General features: G+C 41.6%; 1 protein-coding gene and 1 long non-coding RNA gene across 3 annotated transcripts in view; both read right to left on the bottom strand.

The window, feature by feature from the left end:
• Positions 1 to 2,227: 2,227 nt before the first annotated feature.
• Positions 2,228 to 3,832, bottom strand: LOC124258687. The gene is made up of 2 exons (XR_006893649.1): positions 2,943 to 3,832; positions 2,228 to 2,891 (listed from the first exon to the last, which is right to left on the bottom strand). It is a non-coding gene; the product is annotated as an uncharacterized LOC124258687 (long non-coding RNA).
• Positions 3,833 to 7,978: 4,146 nt separating this feature from the next.
• Positions 7,979 to 12,464, bottom strand: part of LOC124258685 (hepatocyte growth factor receptor-like) — a 43,646-nt gene continuing 39,160 nt past the window's right edge. For both annotated transcript variants that reach the window (XM_046692756.1, XM_046692755.1), the window contains 2 exons: positions 9,985 to 10,121; positions 7,979 to 8,874 (listed from right to left, as the gene is read on the bottom strand). In XM_046692756.1, coding sequence (XP_046548712.1) covers positions 8,649 to 8,874; positions 9,985 to 10,121 — 363 coding nt within the window. In that variant the 3' untranslated portion in view covers positions 7,979 to 8,648. The remainder of the gene's footprint in view (positions 8,875 to 9,984; positions 10,122 to 12,464) is intronic.

Genomic DNA, 12,464 nt, shown 5'->3' with positions numbered 1-12,464 from the left:
ATGCTCATGCTGTTGAGCACTGGATTGTCTGGTGCAGACTCAATTTTTACAGACCGCCGCCATATTGCTGGAATATTGCTGAGTGCGGGTAAAACTAAACTCACTCGCTCACTACTACTTTATCCTCCCCTCTGTATATTACAGAAGACCTGAATGAGGAAAATGTGAAGTCTCAAGATGTCCTTGGGCATATCCAAGTCATACGGAAGCAAGCAATGTGTGTGATAAGTCATCGTTTTTTTAGAGGCGGATCGAAAGGGACGAAAATTTCTAAATCCCCTGGCACGACCTTGATTGTTGAAGGTGGAATTCCTGGGTGCGTTCCTCGTCGTGGGTTCTGAAGGAGCAGAAGCCCTATCAAATGCGGAAGGTTGGAGACAAAGAGGAGGGGGAAGAACGGTGTTCGAAGATCCTCTTCGTCCCCTTGGGGGAAACTTGGTTGATCTAGCTTGAGCGACCAGAGCTGTGGCCAGTTGATGATTCAAGTTAGGAGACAATTGTGCCTCTTGAGAAGAGATAGCTTGTTTACATTGTTCATTAAATATCGAGGACGCTTCCAAAGTCTGCTGAAATAACTCCTCTTTGGTGTGATCAGGTACATCCCGGATTCCCGAGGACATTAACTTTGGCCTGTGTAGCGTCTGGTACTGCTTGATATATGACATCGAGGAAGGAATGCGTTAGTGCTACGTCATGAGCGGACATGGCCACCATGGTGTCCTCTTGTATGCAGCTGTAGTCTTCAAATATTGGTGAGAGGAGCTGCCTGACACCGGAGGCAAACCAGTCAACATAATACATGTCAATCGAAGATCTAGACGCATGATTCAAGTCTTTAATATCTCTTTGAGCAACTTGAAGGCTCGTAGAAAGAGTTTTAGCACTTTTCGGGTCAAGTCTGGAAAAGTCCTTGTCCAGTTCCGGAGCACTAGCGGGAAGTAATATATTGTGAATCATACAAGACTGCCTGTTGGCGTCATTAGGAAGCGATGCTAAATCCTTGGCCTTAGAATGCAACTTAGGTGTCTGACATGGAGGTAAGCAGCCCGACGTTCCGAATTCCGTCAATAGATCTGACCACCTTCCCGGTAGCTCTGATGTCTCTTTCCCGCGGCGGGAAGAGCAGCCGTGTGAACTGGTCTGTGAACTTGAAAAAGATAGTTTAAGTTCCTTCATTTTATTGAAACTATGTTGTTCCAAGTCCTTCAACGCAGCACTGCCGAAAGATGAGCTAAGATCATCCTTGAGAGATGATAAAAGTGAGGATAAGGTAGATAAATCCACGACTTTGGGGGACGGTTTAGTTGGAGATTTGGCGGGAGAAGTCATAGATGTTTTAGACTTTTTAACCGGTTCGGAAGATGAAGAAAGCTTACGGTTTCTTTTTTACCCAGCTTCATTCATATCTAAGGAACAAGGTGGGTCCGGGGAGCAAGACAAACAGGGAATGAGGGTCTCTCTCAGAACGAAACATTTGACATCGTACACACTTCTTTTGAGACATAATAGAGATCTTAGTAAATGCGAATTCTTGAAAATGAAACACAGATGACTTCAGAAGAAAAAAAAATCAGATGATTTCCAAAGAATAGCCGTATACACATCTTCTCTCGGCGGTTACAGAGAAATATGTGAAGTTTTAAGATGGCGGAGTACATCAAGGGACGTAACCACTGCTTCTCATCGGGACACCACATAGGTAATTACTTCCCTTGAATTTGTTATTCTTTATTTAATCTAAAGGATAGTCTGTAACACGTCACAAAGTGTAACAGGAAATGGCTAGCAGAACCCAGAGGGAGTGTTTACGCCAATAATTATTTCAGCTATACGAGAATTGGTGCTGCACACAGACATATACCATTATAAGATGTCTCATGCCACACACTGAATATTACAGCTATGTGATGGCTGATGCCTCATCTAGCAATATTTCAGCCAAATAGCGGTTTGGGTCGCATTAAATAACATCATCTATATAATGGCTGCTCACGCATTCAGAAACATCCCGGGTATGTTACAGATGCTGCTGCACTCAGATATAGAGAAGCTGGTGCTGCAATAGCATAGCTTCCCTGTGGCTCTTGCTGTATACAGCACAGGTCTGTTTGCTTGGATGTTCGTTTTTAAGGTTGGGCGAATTAGTATACCAAATGTAAGGGCTAAGGATAATGTCATTCCATGAGCCAGATCTCGATGTCCTGTGCAAGAAATAACACCACACACATTGATAGATGAAGTTTATCAAAGTAACAGTAATAGATAACATAAAGAAAACATTTCCATCATGTTACATAAACTGATATAAAATCATGAACACATGAAAGTATGGGAATACATATACATTTAGTTTGTAAGTAACAAGAGTCTGGGAGAGTCTGTGCTCAACTGGCTTAATGCAGTCTGAGACAAACAGCATGCTGTTTCATTACGGTCAATGGTCAATGCAAGATCTGGAAACACAACACTCAGTGCTGTGTTAGAGTCAGTGTAAAGTAAAGTAACACTACCGAACTGTGGAATAAAAAACACAACTAATATGATACGGTTTATATTATCTATTGTTATAACTTCTGTGGATGCAATACAAATCTAAATAAAATTTATACACACACACACACATATACATAAAAAAATAATACCAGATCTAAGTCAATATTACGAGGGAAAAAATCATTTTGCTTGATAATGGGTGTTAGTAGCTACACTGAAGTGTCGCTCATATTATATTAAAGAAGTTGTATATCCATAGAGCTCTCCTCGTTGTTCATCACATCAACTTCTTGATGTATTGATGTGCTATGATTTAACCTGTAGGCAATATAGGCATGTTGGTGTGCTGTGATGTAACCTGTAGGCAATATAGGCATGTTGGTGTGCTGTGATGTAACCTGTAGGCAATCCAGGCATGTTGGTGTGATGTGTGTAAACTGTGATGTAACCTGTAGGCAATCCAGGCATGTTGGTGTGCTGTGATGTAACCTGTAGGCAATATAGGCATGTAGGCAATGTAGACAAGGTTCTTTGTGGCTGTCCAATGGTCTGTTTATATCAGAATATAAGATTCAAAGTCTGTACAGTATTTGAGATGTCGGCACAACTGGCCAGACAAGGCAACAACGGTGTGCTGTGAGTTTCTGTAAGTTAGAGGAATCCACAAAGTCATGATTCAAACAAAAGTTCAGACATCCCAATATCCGAGGCTGGCACACCTTAATGGCTGCAGGGTGTTCCAAAGAAAATATTGGTTGAAGGTCTGCATAACCCAAAAATATTGTGAATCCTGATGCTGTGTGAGTGATGTGCCTGGCAGTGATATGGCTTGTGTGAACATCCGTGAATAACAAACATGTATGTTTTGTTACTACACACAGAATAGCTGTAATCAGCTTCTAGGAGAGAAATGAGAACTAGGCCACTAACATGTTATTCCGGAAGGCCCCTGTGACAATCATATTCTCAGGAAAGGTCAGATGGTTGGTATTTGGAGTTGCTATGTCCTGGTGAATATCCATCCCTGGACTCTGAAACTCTTATCAGCCTCTGTGTACATATTACATACGCGGTTACCGATTTATACCTCTCTATAACAAACATCTTTAATTAGTCGACTTAAAACAAATACCAACTTCAAACAGTGACACCAGAAACATTGGACATACATATATGTGCTTCATCGACGCAAGCAAACTGTTCACTAATGTTACCCAAAATAGGAATGAATTCTTAAAAGGAACACAAGAACCATTTGGAGAACAAAGGCACTCAAGGTAACAAAATCTGTAGAAAATGATTGTTGTCTTGAAGGTAGCACTCCATTTACATGCATAGGACTTTCTGTACATCTCAAGACTGTAAGGTAACAAGTGCGAGGCAGTTCTCTGTAATCAAAATGAGGCCAGACCAATCATAATAGACCAATCATAACTCTGGTTCTGGAAATGAGTCTATGGTAAATATAGCATACAACATGGAAATATTGAAAAACAGTTTTGATAAAAAATATTCTAAGTTTAGAAAAACGTTGCATTTCCTTTGTTTCAAGAATGTTTTTCTGCTCCTACATCACAGCACACTGGTAAACATACAAAAACTCAAGATTGGTCGAGCTCAATGTTATATAAATGATACAAGAATCATAGAGGTGAGAGGTGCTCAATGCTGCTTCTAAGAAATGTCTAGCTGAATTGCAGGGTGATATCGTAATGTGGAAGGAAAGTCAAACAATATGCAGATCACAGACATCTATAAGTCAGATCCCAGAAGAGGACATGGCTCTGGCAAACAAATGAACATAATATTTCAGCTTTGTGGCAATAAGATCTGTATACTGGGAAATATTCATCATGGGTTGGGGCGAGGTGAGTGTGTTGAGGTGAGGCAAGGTAAGGAGGGTTGTCAGGTAAGTTGAAAGAGCAAAAGATGGTGTGAAGCAAGGTGGGAGGCAAGGTAAGGAGGGTTGTCAGGTAAGTTGAAGAGAGAAAGGTGGGGTGAGGCAAGGTAAGGAGGGTTGTCAGGTAAGTTGAAGAGAGAAAGATGGTGTGAGGCAAGGTAAGGAGGGTTGTCAGGTAAGTTGAAGAGAGAAAGATGGTGTGAGGCAAGGTAAGGAGGGTTGTCAGGTAAGTTGAAGTGAGAAATCACCTTACAATCTTCCTTACCCACCTCACCCCACCTTTCTATATACAACTGTATAGTCCCGCATTCCTCGATGCATAAGTGTGAAAATAGTCTGTCGTACAGACCCTGAAACAAATATATCCAAGAAAGCCCATGCAAGTCTAGAAAATGTGGCAAGTCTAGATTTCCACAGCTTCAGGAAATGAAAATGAAGAAAGTCCCTGGGCTCCTTTTTATTGTATTTACAATCTTAAGTTAAAAGCTTTTATTTTCTGCAAAATATGTTCATTTCAGAGACTAACTGTTAGTCTAGTGTGAAAATAGTGGCGACATTTCATTAGAAATTGATCACTATTACTTTTGTGGATAAAATACACAGTAAGTCATTTCTTGAAAACTTTAAAACATCAAGGTAAAAAGCAGGACTTCTATTTACAAATGTCTAAAAACGTAATTTATAAAGTAGAAATATATATATATCTTATACAATATACATCCATTATAATACATTTATCAAGACAATATATACCCAAATCAACAATATAAAGTTCGCAAATCATAGAAAGAAGCACATCAGTTTCAAATCATTTCTGAATTAATTTTCAATGAAAATATATTTTCACATAAAATGAGGGACCTGCTTCACAGTAGCTGCCTCTGGTGTGTTGTTATACTGCTGGGTGAGGCTACCATACCCTGTAGGAAAGAAGAAAGGTGGCAAACAGGCCCTGAGAAACATAACCAGGCACCTGAACATGCCTCAGTGATGTCCATACCATATTTGCTGTAATAAGCAATCTGGATGTTCACCAAAATGACAAAGTTGCTGCTTATTTAATCCATTCTGTGTTTCACTTGTTTCAGAAACCGAGCCATGCTGGACAATCTTAGTACAAGAAAAAAACATAAATGAAACTTAAACTTCTCTGTAAGCGGTCTGAAAAGAAGAAGGCAGACATATATCGGTATGCCTGTCCTTGTGCTGTTTGAAGGTTTAAATATTTACTATACACAAGAAACTACAGACTTTGACTTAAAGTTTCAGTCTTTGTAGGGGATGTCATAAACACCATCAAGATTGGTCCAGATGATGGTAACTAGGTCTGGCTATCAACATAGATCATACAGATCGATAATCGTTAAAGGTCACATGCAACATAAAACAACTTTGCAGATTCTGATACCTTTCGGTATGGACTTACAGTAACAAAAGATCAAAAATGCAAATTCAACTTATAAACTTATAAAATAACACAATGAACCCCAAACCACCCCCGCGAGTTCAAATGATTCACTAAATTCACCCCAGCTGGGGTGAAAAGTGTTTTCAACAGCTGTGCTGTGCTGCGCTGCACTGCGCTCATGGCGCATGCGCAGTGCATAGGTTCACGCAGCTTGGACGCGGGATTGATTTATGGCTCATGCACCAGAGTTCTGTCCCTGTCACATTATGTAATTACACAGACAGGCAGGTGTGATACTTATACACATGACATGTTATGGTGTGTCTTGATTGAAAAATGTTATACACAAAAAATGAGCATGTATTTACAAAACCCAACATCTCTATACACACACAAAGAGTGTATTGGCAAATGAACCAGCCAATGAAAGCTTTGTTACACTTAAGTGCACACCCACCTGCTCTGACTGGGTTTGGTATCCTGGGTGCTCTGTTTCAAGGGAAGTAAGCCCAAGTACAAAACATTGCACTTTTGATTTGCAATTGTACGCTTATAATTTTGTTTATATGTTTTTTCATAATCAGCAATGTATATTATATGTCATGAATAAGTGATAATTGTGTTTTAATTATGTTTGTTTTTTTGGTTGCATGTGACCTTTAACTAAATGTCTGTCCAGATGATGATAGGAGATGTTTATGAAGACTACTTGCAGACTGGTCAAGAAGTTGGTCAATGGGCATCTATTGCAGCAGGGCGTCTGGTATGAGAAATGTGGAAGTGTAATGACAGGAAATTGTGACCTCTCCTAATACATCCTGTATCACATCTAGGATGTTATTCCATAGATAACTACTGTGGTTTTACCATGTCTTTGAGATCTTTGAATGTGCTTGACAACAAGTGTTAAAAGAATGACTGACATTCTTAGAATTGTACAAATCACATGGAGATAAAGCTATATTAAAACTGGACATTAATCCTGATGTACCAAGAACAATATTAGCATCATGTTATCCTCTATCTGATTATCTTCTAAGCTGATACTAAACTGCTATGAAAACAAGATGCTCATTACAAAATTATAGATATACATGTCATTTTCATTTTGTTTTCCGTATTGTCTGTGGTTGATCAATAACTGATAAGTATTGGTTAATATCAAACTGGCTTGAGTGAGATAATGTGTCTGAAGTGGGGTATTCATGCTTCACTGCAGCATGGTATCTCAGTGGGCTAGCACTATAAAACCAGCTTCAGTCTGGGCTAGTACAAGCAGACGCACATACACATACACACGCATGCACATCATCATATGAGCGAAATATTCTCAAGCACGACGTTAAACCCCATTTCACCTCACCTCTGTCCAGTAGACCACTCTGTCCAGTAGACTGCTCTGTCCAGTAGACCACTCTATCCACAACACTGCTCTGTCCAGTAGACCACTCCATCCACTAGACCGCTCTATCCACAAGACCACTCTATCCAGTAGACCACTCTATCCACTAGACCGCTCTATCCAGTAGACCACTATATCCACTAGACTGCTCTATCCACTAAACCGCTCTATCCACTAGACCACTCTATCCACAAGACTGCTCTATCCACAAGACCGCTCTATCCACAAGACTGCTCTATCCACAAGACCGCTCTATCCACTAGACCGCTCTATCCACTAGACTGCTCTGTCCACTAGACCGCTCTATCCACAAGACCGCTCTATCCACTAGGCCGCGGAGGTGGTTCTGACAAACCAAGATCAGATGTTCTATCCATTAGATTAAAGAGGCAGTCATATTTACACGGTAATATGAAAACATTATAAATTAATTTAGTGAAACAGGTGTACTCTCATATCATGATTCAGTAGTACTCCACAAGTAACTATAAAAACATGAACACTATACTTTCACTTGATTCGAAAAGTGCTTTCGTTCCCATCTGCTCCTTCAGATTGTCACATGAAACTATCAAAGTGACATACAAACAACAACGTACATTAGTTTCACCGGACACATATTTATGTGCCAGAAATCCCTGACTCGTACGGTCATACTTTGGTCACTCTTTGGTTTACAGACATCATCAATCACGTTATTGTCACCTTTGAAATGACACAAAAGTTTATATTAAAACTTAAACACATTAATTCTATGTCAAATGAATAATTATTATTTTGCCTTCTGTATCATTATGGCCTGAAAAATACTAATTTCCTGAAAAATATTTTACGCTGGTACTTGAACTGACACAACTTATAACTTTCATTCTTTGTTTTCTGAGGATGTTCCCACAAACAAGAACACCACCAGCTGTAAACCAAGAGTAAACAAGCAAACTGAATACTGACCACACAAAATAAGGCAACATTGTTTACAAAATACAGAGGGTTAAACTATCACCAACAGTGCTCAGGATGGATTAACCCTTTATATGACCAGAGCAACATGAGCAGTGATAATTAACCTTTAAAAACGCACTGAATAGATACCAGCTTTTAAGAACAGAACGATTATTTTACACAGTTCCACATGTTTAAAGGTTAGTTAATGGCTAAGTTACAATATACTTGCAGTAGAATTTCAAACCAATGAATTTTGTTTTCCCAAACCCCTTGAGTTGACTGAACAAACACTGAAGCTATCTTTTTACAATAAATGTTGACATTTTCATAGATTTAACTAGACTGAATGTAGAACTGAATCCCTAAAATAATAATTTAACCCCATAAAAACAAAACAAAATGGCTATACATGATTATCAGGTGCTGTTGATCTGTGTACATGATGGTGTATACCAGCTTGTTATTCCCATGTTAATGCTTTCAGGTACAAGACGCAGGTATCAAGCTTCTGATGCAGATGCTGCTCGACTGGGAGGGTTAAAGTCGTCGGTGTAGTGGCACTGAGAACTCATGTCCACATTGACGTAGGTGTTCTCGATGTTCCTCCGCTGGGGGCCAGTGTTGTGTTCCAGCTGGGAGATCATATCTGTGATGTCACGAGCCACGTCTGCAAAGGATGGCCGGTCGTTTGGTGTGTCAGACCAACAGTGACGCATGATGGTGTATCTGACAACAAATAATCACACATGTAAATCTTACAGTGGTCAAACACATCACTGTGTAAATCTTACAGTGGTCAAACATCACACAGTGTAAATCTTACATTGGTCAAACATCACACATGTAAATCTTACAGTGGTCAAACACCACACAGTATCAATCTTACAGTGGTAAAACACCACACAATGTAAATCTTACAGTGGTCAAACACCACACATGTAAATCTTACAGTGGTCAAACACCACATATGTAAATCTTACAGTGGTCAAACACCACACATGTAAATGTTACAGTGGTCAAACACCAGACAGTGTAAATCTTACAGTGGTCAAACACCAGTGTAAATCATACAATGGTCCAACATAACACAGTGTAAATCTTACAGTGGTTAAACAACACACAATGTAACTCTTACAGTGGTCCAACACCACACTGTGTAAATCTTACAGTGGTTAAACAACACACAATGTAACTCTAACAGTGGTTCAACACCACACAGTGTCAATCTTACAGTGGTCAAACACCACACGTGTGAATTTCACAGTGGTCAAACATCACAGTGTAAATCTTACAGTGGTCAAACACCACACACTGTAAATCTTTCAGTGGTCGAACAACACACATGTAAATCTCACAGTGGTCAAACATCACACATGTAAATCTCACAGTGGTCAAACATCACACATGTAAATCTCACAGTGGTCAAACATCACACATGTAAATCTTACAGTGGTCAAACATCACACATGTAAATCTCACAGTGGTGAAACATCATCACACATGTAAATCTTACAGTGGTCAAACATCACACATGTAAATCTTACAGTGGTCAAACATCAAATATCACACACACATGTAAATCTCTACAGTGGTCAAACATCACACATGTAAATCTTACAGTGGTCAAACACCACACATGTAAATCTTACAGTGGTCAAACACCACACATGTAAATCTTACAGTGGTCAAACACCACACATGTAAATCTTACAGTGGTCAAACATCACACATGTAAATCTTACAGTGGTCAAACATCACACATGTAAATCTTACAGTGGTCAAACACCACACAGTGTAAATCTTGCAATGATCAAACATCACACATGTAAATCTTACAGTGGGTCGGGGCAGTACTGTGGCTGTGCCATCCTCCGTCCTGCCTTCAAGTAGCGGATGACGTCCCAGTTGTCCACCTCAGGGTATGGGTTAACTCCCCTTGTCATCAGCTCCCACAATACAACACCAAATGACCACTGAAACATACAAGTATAAAAATACAATCAAGATCAAAGATGCAAAATCCACTGATCAAAGGTGCCGACAGTACTTTATCATCTGATTAAGTACACCTTTTTGCATTCCTTCACACTGTATCGACGTTACTATTAGGGCTGGGACGGGTACTCGGGTACTCGAATCCGGGTCAGGTACACCTGGAATCGAGTCCTATTTCTAGGAATCGAATACCCGGAAAGGGAGAGAACTCTGTAATGACAAGGACAGATAATAACTTGTCCTTTCATAATTGACGTAACACACATGTATTTACATCATTGGTATTGTCCGATTAATGACGGTTATTAAAAACGACTGTAATTTATCTACGCATTAGCGGCAGGAACGAAAAGTTCTGTGTTTTATCGAGGAATGTAAGTAATGCTGTTACTGTTTATATTGGTTAAATAGACGTAAATTGAATAGCCTAAGATCTCTTTTAATGTCTTATTGCCAGCCTTTCAAGTTTCTATAATAATCTCTGTCAAATCGTGATTGAATATTCAGAAAATTGACAGAAGCGCTTTATTCCTTACATTTCCGGGTACTCGATTCCGATTCGGGTAATTACGTGCGGGTACTCGATTCCAATTTTTCCTATCCGTCCCAGCCCAAGTTGCTATGCAGTTCTCGTCTGCCCACTCCTATTGAAATGCACCCTTGGTAATCGACATTACGATACAAGTCATTTGTCATTGCCTCATCTCTTACTATAAACTACTCCATTGCATACCGTTTCTTGGTTTGTAGTTACTTCACTTGGGTAACATCACTGGTGGAAACATTATGTTTAACTGTTTTTGACGGATAAATGTCTCAGTTCGAATCACAATTAAACAGCGACACAGCAAATCACTTAGATGACTTGGGCACCAACAACCTCAGATGACTGGGCCACATACAGCCTTAGATGACTGTGGCACCACCAACCTCAGATGACTGGGCCACCTACAGCCTTAGATGACTGGGCCACCTACAGCCTTAGATGACTGGGCCACCTACAGCCTTAGATGACTGGGCCACCTACAGCCTTAGATGACTGGGCCACCTACAGCCTCAGATGACTGGGCCACCTACAGCCTCAGATGACTGGCCCACCTACAGCCTTAGATGACTGGGCCACCTACAGCCTTAGATGACTGGGCCACCTACAGCCTTAGATGACTTGGCCACCTACAGCCTTAGATGACTGGGCCACCTACAGCCTTAGATGACTGGGCCCCCTACAGCCTAAGATGACTGGGCCACCTACAGCCTTAGATGACTGGGCCCCCTACAGCCTTAGATGACTGGGCCACCTACAGCCTTAGATGACTGGGCCACCTACAGCCTTAGATGACTGGGCCACCTACAGCCTCAGATGACTGGGCCACCTACAGGCTTAGATGACTGGCCCACCTACAACCTTAGATGACTGGGCCACCTACAGCCTTAGATGACTGGGCCACCTATAGCCTCAGATGACTGGACCACCTACAGCCTTAGATGACTGGGCCACCTACAGCCTTAGATGACTGGCCCACCTACAGCCTCAGATGACTGGGCCTGGGACCTACAGCCTACAGATGACTGGGCCACCTACAGCCTTAGATGACTGGGCCACCTACAGCCTTAGATGACTGGGCCCTTAGATGACTGGGCCACCTACAGCCTTAGATGACTGGGCCACCTACAGCCTTAGATGACTGGGCCACCTACAGGCTTAGATGACTGGGCCACCTACAGCCTTAGATGACTGGGCCACCTACAGCCTTAGATGACTGGGCCACCTACAGCCTTAGATGACTGGGCCACCTACAGCCTCAGATGACTGGGCCACCTACAGCCTTAGATGACTGGGCCCCCTACAGCCTTAGATGACTGGGCCACCTACAGCCTTAGATGACTTGGCCCCCTACAGCCTTAGATGACTGGGCCACCTACAGCCTTAGATGACTGGGCCACCTACAGCCTTAGATGACTGGGCCACCTACAGCCTTAGATGACTGGGCCACCTACAGCCTTAGATGACTGGGCCACCTATAGCTTAGATGACTGGGCCACCTACAGGCTTAGATGACTGGGCCACCCACCAATGACTGGGCCAGCCTCAGATGACTGGGCCACCTATAGCCTTAGATGACTGGGCCAGCACCTACAGCCTTAGATGACTGGACCACCTACAGCCTTAGATGACTGGGACAGCCTTAGATGACTGGGCCACCAACAGCCTTAGATGACTGGGCCACCTACAGCCTTAGATGACTGGGCCACCTACAGCCTTAGATGACTGGGCCACCTACAGCCTTAGATGACTGGGCCACCTATAGCCTTAGATGACT

The sequence above is a fragment of the Haliotis rubra genome, unplaced genomic scaffold, assembly GCF_003918875.1.
Source record: "Haliotis rubra isolate DU_JTF1 unplaced genomic scaffold, ASM391887v1 Scf7, whole genome shotgun sequence".
Classification (NCBI taxonomy): domain Eukaryota; kingdom Metazoa; phylum Mollusca; class Gastropoda; order Lepetellida; family Haliotidae; genus Haliotis; species Haliotis rubra.
This window is presented reverse-complemented; position numbering and strand designations above follow the sequence as displayed.